We start from the raw sequence: 15,372 nt of genomic DNA, 5'->3' as shown, positions 1-15,372 counted from the left end.
ACTGTGTAACCTAAATCCAAGGCTTAAATTGACACTGACTTAATCAGGGTTAAAACATAGTGAATATAGCATAAGAACCCAAAAGCCCTACCCCTATTAATATTTCTATTTACGGGGAGCGCTACAAATATATATATCTATTAATTGACCAGCACATTCTTAACATCGTTTTCAGGGCTCTACATCAGCTTATAATGTTCAGTGTCCTCATGAACTTTGTATTCTGACGGTACAATGAGCCACACTGATGAAGACTACACAGTGATAGAAATGGAGACTTCGAGCTCACCCTGTTGTTGAAATTCTCTGTTTTGTAAATGATGTAATCAAGGCTGATATGCTGTGACTATGTGACACTGTAAGCTGAATTAGAAAGAGCCATCTGTGACCCAGATATCTGAACTGTTTGAAATAAATGTAATAATTGGACTCTTTATTCTGTTTGTGTAATTCGATAAAACGAAAACACGCAGAAACCTAAAGGCTTAAACAGCAACACACACTCTGATTATTATCTAAATCCCTTCACACACACAAACTGTGCACCCTTCTCGGGTTTGACTGCTCCAAACACAATGAGACCAAACAAAGAAGTGAGCTATACCGCTGTAGAGCTGCACAAAACCAATAATGGCGGAATAGAGCGGCTAAAACTGTGAGTAAAATTTGACATTTTACCGCTTCTGTGACACAAAACAGACTTTCACTGTGTTTTCAGGCGAGAATGCTGAAGGAATTTAAATAATAACTGTGTGTGTTGGCTGTTTAAGCCTTTATATTTCTGCGTGCTCGTTTCATCGAACAGGAATGGACACAAAACAAACAGGAATAAGGAGTCCAATTATTAAATTTAATAAAGCCATTTCAAACAGTTTACAGATTAATCTGGTTCAGAATTGTCGGAGCTGCATGATGCAATATAACCCATAAGACAAATATCTTGGGTATTTACTCCTTGAACCTCTTCTCCTCTGTCGTCCTCTGATTGGTCAGCGGAGCACCGTTGCTAGGGACGCCGGTGTCCCTAGCAACGGCCTGTTAACACCTCTGTTTATGTAAATAACAGACACGAGAATGCAGCGCTGACAACATTCAACAGAGCTGTGTAATCGTTTAATCTCGCAAATTAATGATTGGCTAAGTTGCTAAAAATGCAACGTTTTGCAAAAAAGTATTTTGAATCTCTGCCCAGCCCAACGTTATATTACGTGGAATTGTCTACATGTTGTTTACCGACTACGTTAACAGTGGTGTCTAATGCATTAAAACTTAATTTTGTCGTTTACAGGGACCAGTGGCTACTCAATTATTGGAACGTTTGAAATCAAGGATTACAGATGTGTTAAGCCAACCACACTTGAATTTGGACTACTTCCAGTATGTGGTAAATCAAGAAGCACTTATTCTGAAAGCTGCCTCTAATACTTTAAACAATCCAACTGAAATTGTAGAGTGTCTTTTATCCCTGCAAATAAGATCGATGCAGCTGTTTCCCAAGAGAGTCTGTGTGCTTTTGTTAGAGTTGGAGGACAAGGCAGACCAAAGGTCCTTTTTTCTGAGGAGCTTCTGTCCCAGCTCATCAATGATAGGTTCAGATCATTTTAAAAACTCAGAGAACAAACACACAACTCTTTTGAACTTGCGCAAGGAGGAGAGATCCGTTCCTTGAACTCAGCTCTCAGCTGAGCGGAAGTTATCTGTCCTGGCGAACTGCTTCCTGCGCAGCGCTTTTATTTGGATTTTCACAATAAGATCACGTGGGTTACATCAAACACAGTTTACAGCATGTAATAAACAACATTCTTGGCTTTTTCCTTACCATATATGGTCGTAAGCATACTGTGACATGTGCGCATGTAACATGGCGTATACGAGACACGTATCCTATATGTGTTCTCTGCAGGCTGAGAGCAGCCTGCAGGTAACTACAACTTCCTTTGTAAGAAATACCACCACGTGTTCCCATTTCAAACATAAAAACAACAGTATCATATGCACATAAAACAACTTATAGAAAATATACAAACAGAAGATATGATAATTTATAATAAACAGAATGGAATTTTATACCATAACTCCAACATTTCCCCCCTGTTTATCATAACTTCACTGGCATCTTTTTTCCACGCCACACCACTTGCTTGCACATTTTCAGTGTGGGTTTCATTCATTGCCAAATATATACATATTTACAAAATATCCTCAGGCATTTCAGCGTCTTGGTCGACCATCTGAAGCTGCAAATATGACACAACATAACCAGTAAAAATCTTTGTTATCATGGATCTGATGCAGGGCAGAATACACATTGTAAACACACAAATCAACACTAACACACACAAAACAGGAGTCAGGCATTTCAACAATACCTGCCACCAAGTTCCCGCATTTAGCCAGGAAAACCAATCACTCTGGCTTTCCTGAGTGTGCTGTTGTACATATTTCTGTAATTCAGTCAGTCTGTCGAGTGCCTCCCTTATGGCTCCACCAGCATCATCTTCATCTGGGATGTAAGTACAACATGTCTTACCAATAATCTTACACACGCCACCCTGGGACGCTGTCAAAAGATCTAATACTATCCTGTTTTGCATCACCATTGCTCTGAGTGAACTTAACTCTTTTAAAGTTCCTTGTCCTAGAGCTATAGTTGTATTTACCAGACGTAATAGTGCATAGCGATTTATTTCCACTTGGTCACGCACAAATCCCAGTCCAATTCCTGGAAAGATAGACTGGGCAATCTTCGCTCCGACTCCCCAAATCCGGAGCTCCTCTGGGACTACTGAATGGCTCGTGAGCCACTCTCCAACCTGTCGCTTCGTCTTGTGATGTGGATGACTGGCCTGGTACTGCATGAAAAAGACATGATCTGACACATATGCAACACTACACAGGCCTCCCCAATCTGGGGGAAGGGACACGTATGCTTTGTGACCACAGATGAAATACCAATCCGCTAACACTCTTGTTCCCTTGGGTCCTGGTGCTACTCGTGAGCACTGACTCAGCTCTCCAGTGTCCATCTGTATTCTGTAGGCCAGGTCAGACTGACATTCCTTCCTCCGTACAGTTAGATTATTATAACAAGCAATATTTTTGAGGCAGGTCAGGCATTGTCTCTCATCTGTTGGTGGACAGTACGAATAGGTAGCATTACAGAGAGTGGCTGGTAATCTACCCACCTTGATGGTTCCATTTGCTATAACACATGCTGGAAAAGCTTTCTCTGGCAAATGAGTCAACATCAGTACCTCAGGAAGGGGGTTAGCTAACTGGGGCCAAGTGAGCAAATCTGTTAACATAGAACAGTTTCTATTAATGGGAGAACTTATCCCCTTTACGTTAAGAATTGAGGTAAAATTTGCTTCACTCCATTTAGCTCTTCTCCCTGGATGTGTAGCCAACCCATAGAGACACCATGAGTGCTCCCAGCTAACATTGTAAGGCCTCAGTCCAGTATTGTGTCCTGCCACTGGCATATGTGCACACACATAACAATTTGTCCAATTATTAACATGAGCTGTGACGTTCATTAACTGCCACCATTCATTGGTTGCATATTCATGTGGGTACTGGGTGTAATTTAATGAAGATGTTCCTCCTAAAATTAGCAGTGTGCTCACGCTGAAAATAATTATGAGGCTGCAGAAGGGCGCCATTCTAAAGGAGTAGGGATCAGTTGTTGTCTTCACTGGGTTGAGACGAAAAAACCACTATAAGGAATTTCCCCCTTTGTAACCAGACTTCCACCTTTACTCCGAAGTAAGTGGCTCCACCTTCTTGCAGTGACTCAGATGAATCCACGTAGATCTTTCAGCGATTTTCACTGCTGTTAGTGTGGTCAGGAGAACTTGATATAGGCCGTCCCACCTCGGGTTCGACCAGCACTTCCATTTGATGACCTTGACCAGCACCCAGTCTCCTGGCTGTATCAGTGGCACCTGTGAAGAGAGAGAAGATGCTTCTGGCAGCTTGTTAGCATCAGTTGTTTGCTTTATAAAAATTTCCTCATCCACTCACTCAAATCACAGCTCTCTTCTGCCTTCTATTACAATGAATATATTTCTTATGAATGTATATATGCACCAGTGTATACTTTATACATCTCTTATTTTCTTAGTTTTACTATACATTTTATTTTCTATATATTTGATTATATTAGATTATGTTATTTTCATTTTAGTAAGTTTTGACTTTGTATTATATGGCACTAAACAGGAGTGACCCTCCAATCTCATTGTATATCCTATATAATGACAGTAAAACCATTCTATTCTATTTCATATGGGGTAAGTCCTAATTCTGATGGTGTTATGCGCATGTACATTTCCACTAATAACAAAAATTTAACCCAAGAAAGTCCCGTCTCCTCATAACATTTGGCCAGTTTGTTTTTCAAAGTATCATTCTTAGTATCCCCCCTTTGGAGACATGGTCTGACCCATGACTCCATTTTTGCAAACCAAGGGAAGGCAGACAAGGTTTTTTTTTCCTTTCTTTCTTTGAAGAAACCATCCACGAAGGGTGGAGGTACACTTAGCTCAAAAACGACACTCCTCCAGAGTAGCAAAGGCTTGAATCCCTGAAACAGAGGATCAGAGCCAACATGGTTGACACCATCAGGTAATCTTCATCTGACTTGTCTGAAGTCCTCCTCTCCGATCAGTGTGACACAGTCTGGTTAGTCCGTGTTCCCTTCACCAGTCTTGGGCATTCAGTTCACCAATGACCTGTCAGGCTGCAGTTGTAACATCTGTCATCTCAACGCACCTGGAAAAGTCACCCCTTCTTCTTCCACGGGCAACACTTTACCTAGTGACAACGATTCAGTACAGAGTCAATGTTGCTGTTCTCTGTCAGCATCTTATTTGTCCTTTTTTCTTCTGGTGGTTCTTCTTCTCATTAACCATCTCCTGCGCATGATGCTCAGTTCAGTGTGACGGCTGTCACACTTCAGGTCTCTGCTCTGAGCAGCCGATCTGGTCTGTCTCCATACCGGAGAGAGCAGTATTGAGGGCTCTTCTGAGGTGGAGCTGTACTGCTTGTCTGCAGGTTGTGGTGCAGTAGCGACTCAATGAAGAGGTGGAGGTGGTGGGTCTCGTTTTTACCGACAATCATTCTGGTCCAGACGATGTCTGATCAGAGGGCAGGAGTCCAGATCTGGGTCAGAGATTTTCAGCGCTTATAAATTTGCCTGCAAAAAGGGCACAGAGAGATGAGGTATCACAAGTAACAACAGATGGAGTTGGCCCCAAAACCGCCACTCCATTAATTGGGACTTCAGCTGTTCTGCCGCTCAAGTTCTGCTAAGATCTCGCTCTCCACCGAGTTCTTTAACTATTAATTTTCTATTCCTACGTTCCCATTTCCATTTTCCTTAACACTCAAACATTTCATTTGTTTTTCATATTTAGTCGTTTTACAAATTTTCACTTTTTTCTGCACACTCTAACCCAAAAATTTACAGATCCCAAATATTTGGATCCATATCTCTTTATCTCATTTTCATGTGGCACTGTCAGGGGAAGGGTTAACATCACTGCTCTAAGATCCCATTTTTCCTAGTGAGACGTCTCTCACAAGTTTTCTTCAATGTCTAGAAAACAAAGAAAAAGATCACATTCAATGCGGCCTAATCACCTTAAGTCAAACAACTTATCTTTAACCTCTTTTACACGTGCCTCAGTCTGCGTGCCACCCACTTGCTGGTGGGTGTTACGGCCGTGCCTCTAAGGCAGGGTTGTTGAATCCAGGCAGCTGTCCAACAAAGAAGTGAAAATTCGAGTTCCTCAATTTGCAAATGCAAGAGGACTGAAGCTTTTTTTTTCTTCAGCTGGGCCAGAGACTCGTCACTCTTTGTGGAAAAACTCACTGGATCTTACCAACAATCACCAAAATTGTTATAGAAATGTATTTATCAAATGAGGGAGAGAAGATTCCTTTACATACTTTATCACTCGTGCAAGGATTAGTCACATACATACATTCCTGAGTATGTATATGAATTCTGCCTGTTACAGAGAAACACAATGCACCTATATCTTTTTACACCCCCCTGTTCTCCCCCTCCTTAACCCTTCCATAAAGAAGAGGAGATCCTCCCCCAGTTACATGTCCCTACATAAAAGACTAACCAAAGGACAATAAAACTAACAAATGTGACCCCCATTAACACAGGAGATCCTGAGGGAGGAAGGGTGTGTGTAGGTTACAGATAAGGGAATGCTCATCTGGACAGTTTTTACAACCTACATTGATTCAATTCTATAGAATGCATGTGGATTATTTTTATAGCAAATTAAACATGCTCTAAAAATTTTATTTTTTATTTATTTTTTTTAAATATTTATTAAAACCTTTTACATTTAAATATTTACTTATCTTTACCATTCCCCCCTGTTGAGGCATGGTAAGGCCCATGGCTCAATAATGCTACAGTTGTTTTTTTGTTGTTTTTTTTTTTTTTTTTTTTTCCTAAAAGATAGATATCGCCTCATCCTTCCTGCTGTTAAATTTAATTGCTGCACTAAATCCCCCTCCTCCTCAACCTGTAAATTACCATCTGCCCCCTGTAACTGCGGGGGAGATGCTTGGGCTGAAAGAGGTGGCTGAGCTGGGGGAGGTGGTTGAGGTGGGGGTTGCACCCTACAAGGCCTAACCGTCTCATCCTCTGGCCTTAACAATGCAGCATGCACATTACAGGAGGTTTGTTTTCCCTTCTTTTGTTCTCTGCCCGCGGCCCTTTTCTGTGCTTGCTCCAACCACGTTTTTGCTACCATTAACTGTCTTTCTTTTTCAACTTTACACTTCCCTTCTTGTGTTGCCACACTGATTTTTAAATTTCTTACCAAATCTTCACATCCCCTCAACTCCAACTTTCCACTAAAACCATACTTTTTCTTCCATTTATTGCAGAACGTTGTGCTGCCCGGAGAGTATCTCTCCATATATTTTAAATCCCCCTCTAGGGCAGGCTTACTCAGTTTACTGTTCATAATCCCCATTTTACTTCCCGTGCTTTGTCCCGATCGGACCACGTGTCCTTCTGGGACCTAATAACAAATCCGCCCGTCACTGTGTACTTCAACAGGCCGTAAAGTTCGTTGGCACCCGTAGGGTATCCCTTCACGCTGCTGCTTCCACGTCAAAAGGCGGCGTTCAAGCTCTCATTCACTCACATTCACACACACATACGCGTATTTTCGGCGCCTATTTTAAATCTCTAAAATCCGAATTTGGGAAACCTCTCTTCCTGGCGAGAGTTGCCTATTTACTTTCTTTTTATTACCAAAAGTAAACCCCACAGTACCGTCTTCTCAGCATGTGCAGCCTGCCATTCCCAATGCAGCGTAACCACTGAGGATAACCAATTTTCTCCAGCCCGAAGCAGACCTATACCTCACTGGTCCAGAAATCTGGACCAAGGTTCAGAAGTATAGCAGTAACCACTGGAGTTCTTTTTTTACGTTCTTCCAACCTGAGCAGACCTGTGCGTTTCTGAACCGAAAACCACAGCGGTAACTATCGGATAAAACGGACTCCTTTCGGCGAGCCTACCTAATTTATAACGCGCGGCTTTCACATACCTGTGTTACAGTTGGTGTTACGTCCCCTCGGACTCCGGGAGAGCGATGAACGGCGCTGGAGGAGCGAAGCTAATCACCGGCCTGAAGACGAATTCACGGTTCAGGACTTCTCTTCAGGTCAACTGATGATCCTGGCTGTCAGACAGTCTTCGGTGTTCGTCTCCTCCAGCGTCAGTCAGCAACTGTCCCGCTCCGGCTCTCGAAGGACCAAAAAATGATAGGTTCAGATCATTTTAAAAACTCAGAGAACAAACACACAACTCTTTTGAACTTGCGCAAGGAGGAGAGATCCGTTCCTTGAACTCAGCTCTCAGCTGAGCGGAAGTTATCTGTCCTGGCGAACTGCTTCCTGCGCAGCGCTTTTATTCGGATTTTCACAATAAGATCACGTGGGTTACATCAAACACAGTTTACAGCATGTAATAAACAACATTTTTGGGTTTTTCCTTACCATATATGGTCGTAAGCATACTGTGACATGTGCGCATGTAACATGGCGTATACGAGACACGTATCCTATATGTGTTCTCTGCAGGCTGAGAGCAGCCTGCAGGTAACTACAACTTCCTTTGTAAGAAATACCACCACGTGTTCCCATTTCAAACATAAAAACAACAGTATCATATGCACATAAAACAACTTATAGAAAATATACAAACAGAAGATATGATAATTTATAATAAACAGAATGGAATTTTATACCATAACTCCAACATCAACGTCCCCTTACCGGTGTCTTGCATCGCAAATCTGTTGGGCGTCAGCCAAAGCACAATCTTCCGGCGTATGCGTGAACTTGGATTGTCCACAAGATTTACATAGAGCAGCTTATCTGATAGTGAACTGGATGATGCTGTAGGTCAATAAAAAGCAGGATCCCAAATGCAGGATACAGAAAGGTTGTCTGCAAGCTGATGGGCATAGAGTTCAGTGGGATCGTATCAAGGAGTCCATGCACAGAGTTGATGCTCCAGGAGTTTTGGAAAGGATGACACACCTGGGGTGCATAGTGAGGAGGACCTGCTTTGTGCAGGGGCCTTTGTCATTAGTCCACGTAGACACAAACCACAAGCTGATACGATAAGACATTTATTTACATATTTGTCTATTTCTTGGGAGTGACTACTCATTGCCCTTTTGTCTTTTATTTCCAAGGTACAACATCATCATACTTGGTGGAATAGATGGCTACTCGAGAAAGGTTTTTCACCTTTTATTACAGTTCTCTATTTTTTTATTGTATTATCTTATTTATTACAGGGCTCTATTGATGTTACCAATGCAGTTCACGTATTTTACTCATATTTTACTCCAGTAGAGTCAGATGGCAATGATAAAGAGCAATGTCACCTCTGCTCACTGGTCTTCTAGAGCAGTTTTCTGAATATCCTCCTAAAAATCACAGAAAAGGAAAATGGGTTGCAACTTCAAAACTCCTAAAAACACAAAAGGTTTTGTATTAATTTGGCCAATCATATGGAGAGAAAATGTGAGGGTAAAAAGGAGGTGAGAAGAAGATAATGGCAAGAAGGGGAGGTTAGAGTAGCAGGAGGATGACAGAAGCTGGTGGGAGGAGATACAGGAGGAGAGGAGCAGGGAATCAACATTTTAAAACATATATTCAGAACTTTGCAAAACATTTTGTTAATTCTAATTGATTTCTATAATGGTGGAAACCCTGCACCCAAAAATACATATGCTAATCGAGACATTTAGGGACATAATGCAGATTCATGTGTCAGAAAGCTTATTTCATTTACTTTTTAAAAAATCTTATACATATGCTTGTGGTTCCTGACTTTTATCTTTTCCTATTCTCATTGCTTTTGCTCTGTCTTTTGAATTTTCCTTTGGAGAGCAATGGAGATTCTGCAGATTCAAATGCTGGTTGTCTTTCTATACAGATTTTCTATCTGCAAGCAGCAACAAATAACCGCTCAAGCACTGCTCATTCATTATTTTTGGAGGCAGTAGAAAACTATGGCTGGCCTTCCAGGTAAACAACAATTAAACTGTGACTATTGTTTCTTTGTCCTAACTACTTGTGATGTCTTTAATGTAAAGACATTATTAAGTTAAGAAATCAGTTCATAGTTAATTAATAAATAGGTTTAATTCATTGTAAATCAGTTTTAAGAAGTGTTCCGAGAAATTATCAGAGTGAGATATCTGTATGTTGCTTTTTCTTTGTGGTGACTGTTGGAGTAGGAGTGGTGCTCTCGTTACAATAGTACATCTTTAACGTCTTTTCTCCAACGGTAAAAGTCAAGCCAGCTTTCTTGGCTGAGAAACGGCAAATCTCCGACTTTGTGTTAAATGTGCTCTTTACGCTTGTTTCCTTGGAAAACGTTTGTCTTTGTGAGTATTCGTGAATGTTTTAGCACATCAATTTAAGTTTATATGCCGAAATAATTATAAAATAGAATTTCTATGTGTGTTTTTAGTTTATGAAGTGTTTCCGAATGTAGCACTATATATTTGTAACAGTTTGTAATTCATTGTTCTTCTTATTTCTGTATTTTTAGTTAAAAAAAAAACATGAAGAAAGAAAGAAAGAAAAAAGAAAGATATTAAAAGAGAACCTCCATTAGTTACAAGAAAAGCAAGCCTTGTGTGGAGCTATCTTCATTTTGTTCGCTGGCTGTCTAGCAGCATACTGGCTCACATGTTGTGAGGACAGCACACTACTCATTTCAGTGATGTTCGATGGAATATTTTGTTGTGATGATTATGACTGAACATTTCTCTCATGTATTTTCAAGGGTCAGAGGCGATGAAGGCGTTGAGAATGTCTTAATTGCTGAAACCATGTTCACTGTTAAAGGCACTGGAAGAGGGAGCTTCATAGCTGGGAGGAGTGTACATAATCAAGGGTTACAATAATATTTCACATAATTTCTAGAAGGCCTGGGTTCGATTCCACCTTGGCCCAGGCCTCTCTCTTTCTGTGTGCAGTTTGCATGTTCTCCCCGTGTCTGCGTGGGTTTCCTCCCACAGTCCAAAGACATGCACTTACTGGGGTTAGGTCAATCTGCTACTCTAAATTGTCCATAGGTGTGAATGTGAAAGGTTGTTTGCCTCTCTGTGTTGGCCCTGCGACAGACTGGCGACCTGTACAGGGTGTGCCCCGCCCTGCCCGTGACCCTGAACAGGATAAGCGAAAGAGGATGGATGGATAATTTACAGTATATCAGTAGTAAAATGGGAAGTTATTTTTGGAAAGTTTGTTTAGTCAGACAATTGAAGTGATCAGTTTTCAGCTAAATAAGTTCTCTTTCTCACCGAGAATTGAGCGGCTGTGGCGAGATGTCTGGACCTGTGTGACACACCTTTTCTCTGAAGTTCTTCACAGTCTTGAGGAAGATGGCCTGTTGGACTTGGCAGGTTCTGTTCATCTGTTTTGTGCCCACTATGTTGTCCTTCCACGTCTGGCAGCGGCCCTGCATAGCTTCACAGAAGGCTGGGACAACCATCCCCTAAGGTCAGAAGGTGGACTCTCCCCAAACCAGCTCTGGGTTATGGGTCACATGAAGAACCGTTGTGACCCAAATGAAGATTTGCAGGTTAGTTGAACCTCAGACATGAAGCGTTGTGTACAAAGGCAAAGTGCAATTAACAGAGCAAGTCAGCAAAGCAAAATTTATAATGTCTGTACTTCATGTTTAGATGACTACTACATTATGGGCTTTTTCCTCTCTGGTTAATTGTTTTCCTTTGCCACTGCACTGTGCCTGTGTGGGTCAGTGTGTGCTTCTGTATGTTTTTTAAAATATTTCTAAATTAGCTTCCAAGATAATTACCCAATTATTATATTTTGGCTAAATTGTGATATCTACCTACAGTAGCACCACTCACTTTACAATATATTATTGTGCTAAACACCCTAAAGTATGACATTAGCAGTTATTCTATCGGGCTAAGAGGCATTTCATACAAAATATTAACTTCTTTTTTTTTCTCAGAATGTGGAGCTATTTGGAACAGACTGGGAAATGTTTGATGCTGTGCAAGAGGAACTATATGGTGTTCAAGTCCAGGAAATTGACTGTCCTCTGGATCCATATATTATGCAAACTGTACAGGCCATGATAAATCCGTTGGCATCATCAGAATCATTTGGCCGAGACATTTACATAACAATGATTCAGTGTATTGAAAATCTAACGGCAACACAAGAAATGACTGAGATGTAAGACCTTGTAAAACATTTGCAGGCAGTCTTGTTGGTTGGTTGTTTTTTTTTTTTTTTTTAAACTTTGGCAGGAACCATTATCAGAGAAATACTGCTTTTATAACACTTAAAAAATTGAAACAGCAAGTTGTCTCCTGAAAATGACAAAAGAATAAAACAATGTGAAATGTCACAGTAACTTGGTTGTCTTACATTAGACTGAGTGGTTACACCCTGTCAAAAGTTTGCCCGAGACATACGGCTTGAGTCAGGATGTTTTTGAACTCACTGTATGTTTTCAGGTGAGCTGAGGGGAATGTGACTGTTCGGCTGCAGGCGCTTACAGTTGGAAAACAAACAGTGTGTTGTGTGTCACAGTCATGGTGGAATTCCATAGTTATCACAAAGTCCTTTTTTTCACTTGGCAGAACAGGCTTGTGCCGTTGTCCAGTCATCCACTGCATGATGCATCCTGCGGTCAAACCTTCTGCAGTGATGTTGTTGCTGGGGTCCTCTTTTTCTTAATAAGGAGATTAACATAATGTCAGTCTGAATTGAAAGTAATTCATTTTAGTTATCAAAATTGATAAAATCACTTATATAAAAACACAATATACACAAATGGTATTGAACTTTGACAAACAGTGGATAAATCAAAGTATAGAGTACACAAAGATATTAACAATGTTATCTAAATTGCAGATTATACTGTTTTTATTTGTATTCTTTATGCTGCTGCTGTAACACTGGAATTTCCCTCGTGGAATCAATAAAGTATATATAGATTTTAACGTGCGCATCAGTCCCATAAAATTTTACTAGTAAATACAAAGTACTTAATTCACTCAAGACTGCATAAAAATCATGTTGAGTCAACATGATTTGTGTCATTTACTGTAACATAAATCTATTGTCTAATGTTAAAGTGCCTTTATCGTGTTCAGGGTAATAGATTTTCACCTGCAGTTTGATTTCCTGAAGTCAAAATAATCCAAAGGCATTGTGTATTGAGTAAACATTGTGTCAGCTTTCCTGCGCTGATACTCGGCGTCTCTTTCAGCTGATTCTGACGCGTGCTCCACAGCTGTGTACTCACACACTTTGACGAAAACAAACATCTTTGTCTTCATTTTCCTTTTATTATTTTATGACCAACAACAGTGTAGCTGACGCTATGGTGGTCTGTGTGGGTTGCCGTAGTGACAGGAAGTAGGAATATGCTACGAGATTTTATTTGCTAATTTTGGTTTAATAATGGCACAATTATTTTATAACAATAAGTTACATGGCATTTCAGTTAATGTTTGTTTGTAGAATTACCGGTGCTTAAAAGAAAACTATATTTGTATTAAGTCATGGAAATGCATGACCCGGAAGTGTGTGTTGTCAGTAGCGGGAGAGAACGGACACAAGAGAAGGCAGAGAGAAACGAAATCGTCGATAAAAGACTCAAATCTACTAACGATATTCTACTACTGGTCAACAGGCGCACACGGTAATGATTATTTGCAATGCTGTTAATATGTGTTACAACTGAAATGTGTGATTTATGTTTAATATGAATGCGAGAGTTTGAACGAAGCCATTTTGTTCTTTATTTTAGTTTTCACGGTGTTCCAGGTGTTCCATTGATGATCCGTGCATCGTTTATGATCTGTAAAAGAAATAAATGTCTGTGGACATCAGTACGAAGCGTGAAGTCCTTTTGAGCAGACCAGAGTAGCTACAGTGAAAACGTGACCTGATTCATCGCACCGAGGGGGCGTTATAGTGAAAACGTGACCTGATCCATCGCACCGAGGGGGCGTTATAGCGACACGTGACCTGATACGGCGCACTGAGGCGGCTTCACCCTGCATCCACAAGGCGGCGCCAGAGTTCTTCACATCCTGCCGCAAGCTACAGGCTTCAGAGTTCAACTGCGGGAGTAAGATCAAGTCCAAATGCGCATCCTATGGTCAGATTGTGTAATTAAACGGCCTCTGCTACTGATGGATGAATAAGAGTTGAATAAACACAAAATGACTTCCAATGATAATCCCTTGTTACAAAATGATAGCCATATTAACCATGAGCCTCAAGAGCAAGGTAAACAATGTACAGAAGCAGATGTAAGACCAAAAGAAACTGTAAAGTATGCTGTAACTGATCAAGCTAAAACAGAGATTAGAAAATCCTCCCGTGAAAGACATTTTACACCTAAAATGCAGGAGCTAAAAGAGCAAGAATTGGTCCAAAAGGAAAGAAAGTTCCAGTCAGTCTACGACAAGTGGAAAATTAAAGTAAGAGACATTCGCACAAGATTAAAGGAAGAATGCCCAGAAAAAGACTTATACAGCATGATGGATGATGTTGAATTGTTTGATTCTGAATTGAAAGAACTGTATGACGATATCAGAAAGCAAACAGCCCCAAATCAAGAAATTCGGAGGAAAGTTGATGCATGCTCTGCTGTAACTTTGGACTTGATGCGGTTAATGAGAGTACGGCTAACAGAGGATGCAAGTGAGTTTGATGCGGTAGCAGAAAAGGCAAGATTACGCATGCTCCTTGACAATGAATATGCCAGATCAATATATGGATCTACCACCTCCAGAGTAACTGCACGCAGCCCTCATTCTGACCATTTCTCAGAGTCAACCAGCATCTCTCACAAGAGAGCCGAGACAGCCGCACAGCTAGCTGCAAAGAAAGCTGAAATTGAAATGGAAGATGCTATTGAAGCTCATCGTCAACAACTGAAAAGGCTTGAAAACCAAAGAGACATTGAAGTAATGCAAGCAAAGCTGAAGGTTTACACTGAAGAGGAGATCAAAGACAAAAATGAGAAATGTGCACATGGTAAAGTAAGTTCTAGCCTGTCCACCTCTTATATTGAATGTCACAGTGATGCCCAGCCAGTCACAAAAAATGAGTCAGCCATTGTGCAGGCAGTTCAAGAGTCAATAGCTCTTACTCGGTTACCTGCTCCAGAGCCTACTGTGTTTTATGGTGACCCTCTAAAGTTTATAGAGTGGAGCACAAGCTTTAAAGCTCTTATAGAAAGACGCTGCTCAAATCCTGCAGACAGGCTATTTTACCTGCAAAGATACATTGCAGGAGAGGCAAAATCCACACTTGAAGGCAGCTTCTACCGGAAAGATGAAGAAGCCTATAAGCAAGCATGGGACAGGCTCGATGCAAGATATGGACATTCATTTATAGTGCAACGTGCTTTTAGAGAGAAACTTAACAAATGGCCAAAAATTGGTGGAAAAGAGTATGTCAAACTGAGAGAGTTCAGTGATTTCCTGCAAACATGTAGCAATGCAATGCCTCACATAAAAGGTCTACAAGTGCTAAATGACTGTGAGGAGAACCAGAAGTTGCTGGTCAAACTCCCAGATTGGATAACATCCAGGTGGAATCGCTATGTAACAGAACAGCTAGATCAAGGTAAGGACTATCCAAGCTTCCAAGACTTTGCTTCCTTTATCTCTAAGGAGGCACGCATAGCTTGTAACCCAGTGTCGTCCTTACATGTTCTAAAGCCACCTGCAGAAATCCCAGTAAGAGAAGCAAAACGCACAAAAGCAAATGCATTTGTCACTAATGTAAAGGCTTCAGACACCT

At 40.9% G+C, this 15,372-nt stretch overlaps 1 protein-coding gene and 1 long non-coding RNA gene across 5 annotated transcripts; one reads left to right on the top strand and one right to left on the bottom strand.

The window, feature by feature from the left end:
- Positions 1–2,020: 2,020 nt before the first annotated feature.
- Positions 2,021–7,902, bottom strand: LOC115785070 (uncharacterized). Of its 4 annotated transcripts, XM_030736522.1 has the most exons (3): positions 7,590–7,902; positions 2,661–3,944; positions 2,054–2,503 (listed from the first exon to the last, which is right to left on the bottom strand). In XM_030736522.1, the coding sequence occupies exons 2-3, from the start codon at positions 3,660–3,662 to the stop codon at positions 2,477–2,479; spliced, it is 1,029 nt and encodes a 342-aa protein (XP_030592382.1). In that variant the 5' UTR covers positions 3,663–3,944; positions 7,590–7,902; the 3' UTR covers positions 2,054–2,476. The 4 variants fall into 4 exon arrangements, 2 of the variants coding, with proteins under 2 accessions (XP_030592381.1, XP_030592382.1); XM_030736521.1 differs by having other exon boundaries at positions 2,021–3,944; XR_004020317.1 differs by lacking the exons at positions 2,054–2,503; positions 2,661–3,944 and adding an exon at positions 4,644–5,599.
- A 1,872-nt stretch (positions 7,903–9,774) lies between these two features.
- Positions 9,775–12,417, top strand: LOC115785107 (uncharacterized). The gene is made up of 3 exons (XR_004020322.1): positions 9,775–9,947; positions 10,876–11,152; positions 11,552–12,417. It is a non-coding gene; the product is annotated as an uncharacterized LOC115785107 (long non-coding RNA).
- Positions 12,418–15,372: the final 2,955 nt, after the last annotated feature.

The sequence above is a fragment of the Archocentrus centrarchus genome, chromosome 8, assembly GCF_007364275.1.
Source record: "Archocentrus centrarchus isolate MPI-CPG fArcCen1 chromosome 8, fArcCen1, whole genome shotgun sequence".
Classification (NCBI taxonomy): domain Eukaryota; kingdom Metazoa; phylum Chordata; class Actinopteri; order Cichliformes; family Cichlidae; genus Archocentrus; species Archocentrus centrarchus.
Note: the sequence above shows the minus strand (reverse complement) of the source record. Positions and strands in the feature narration are given on the sequence as shown.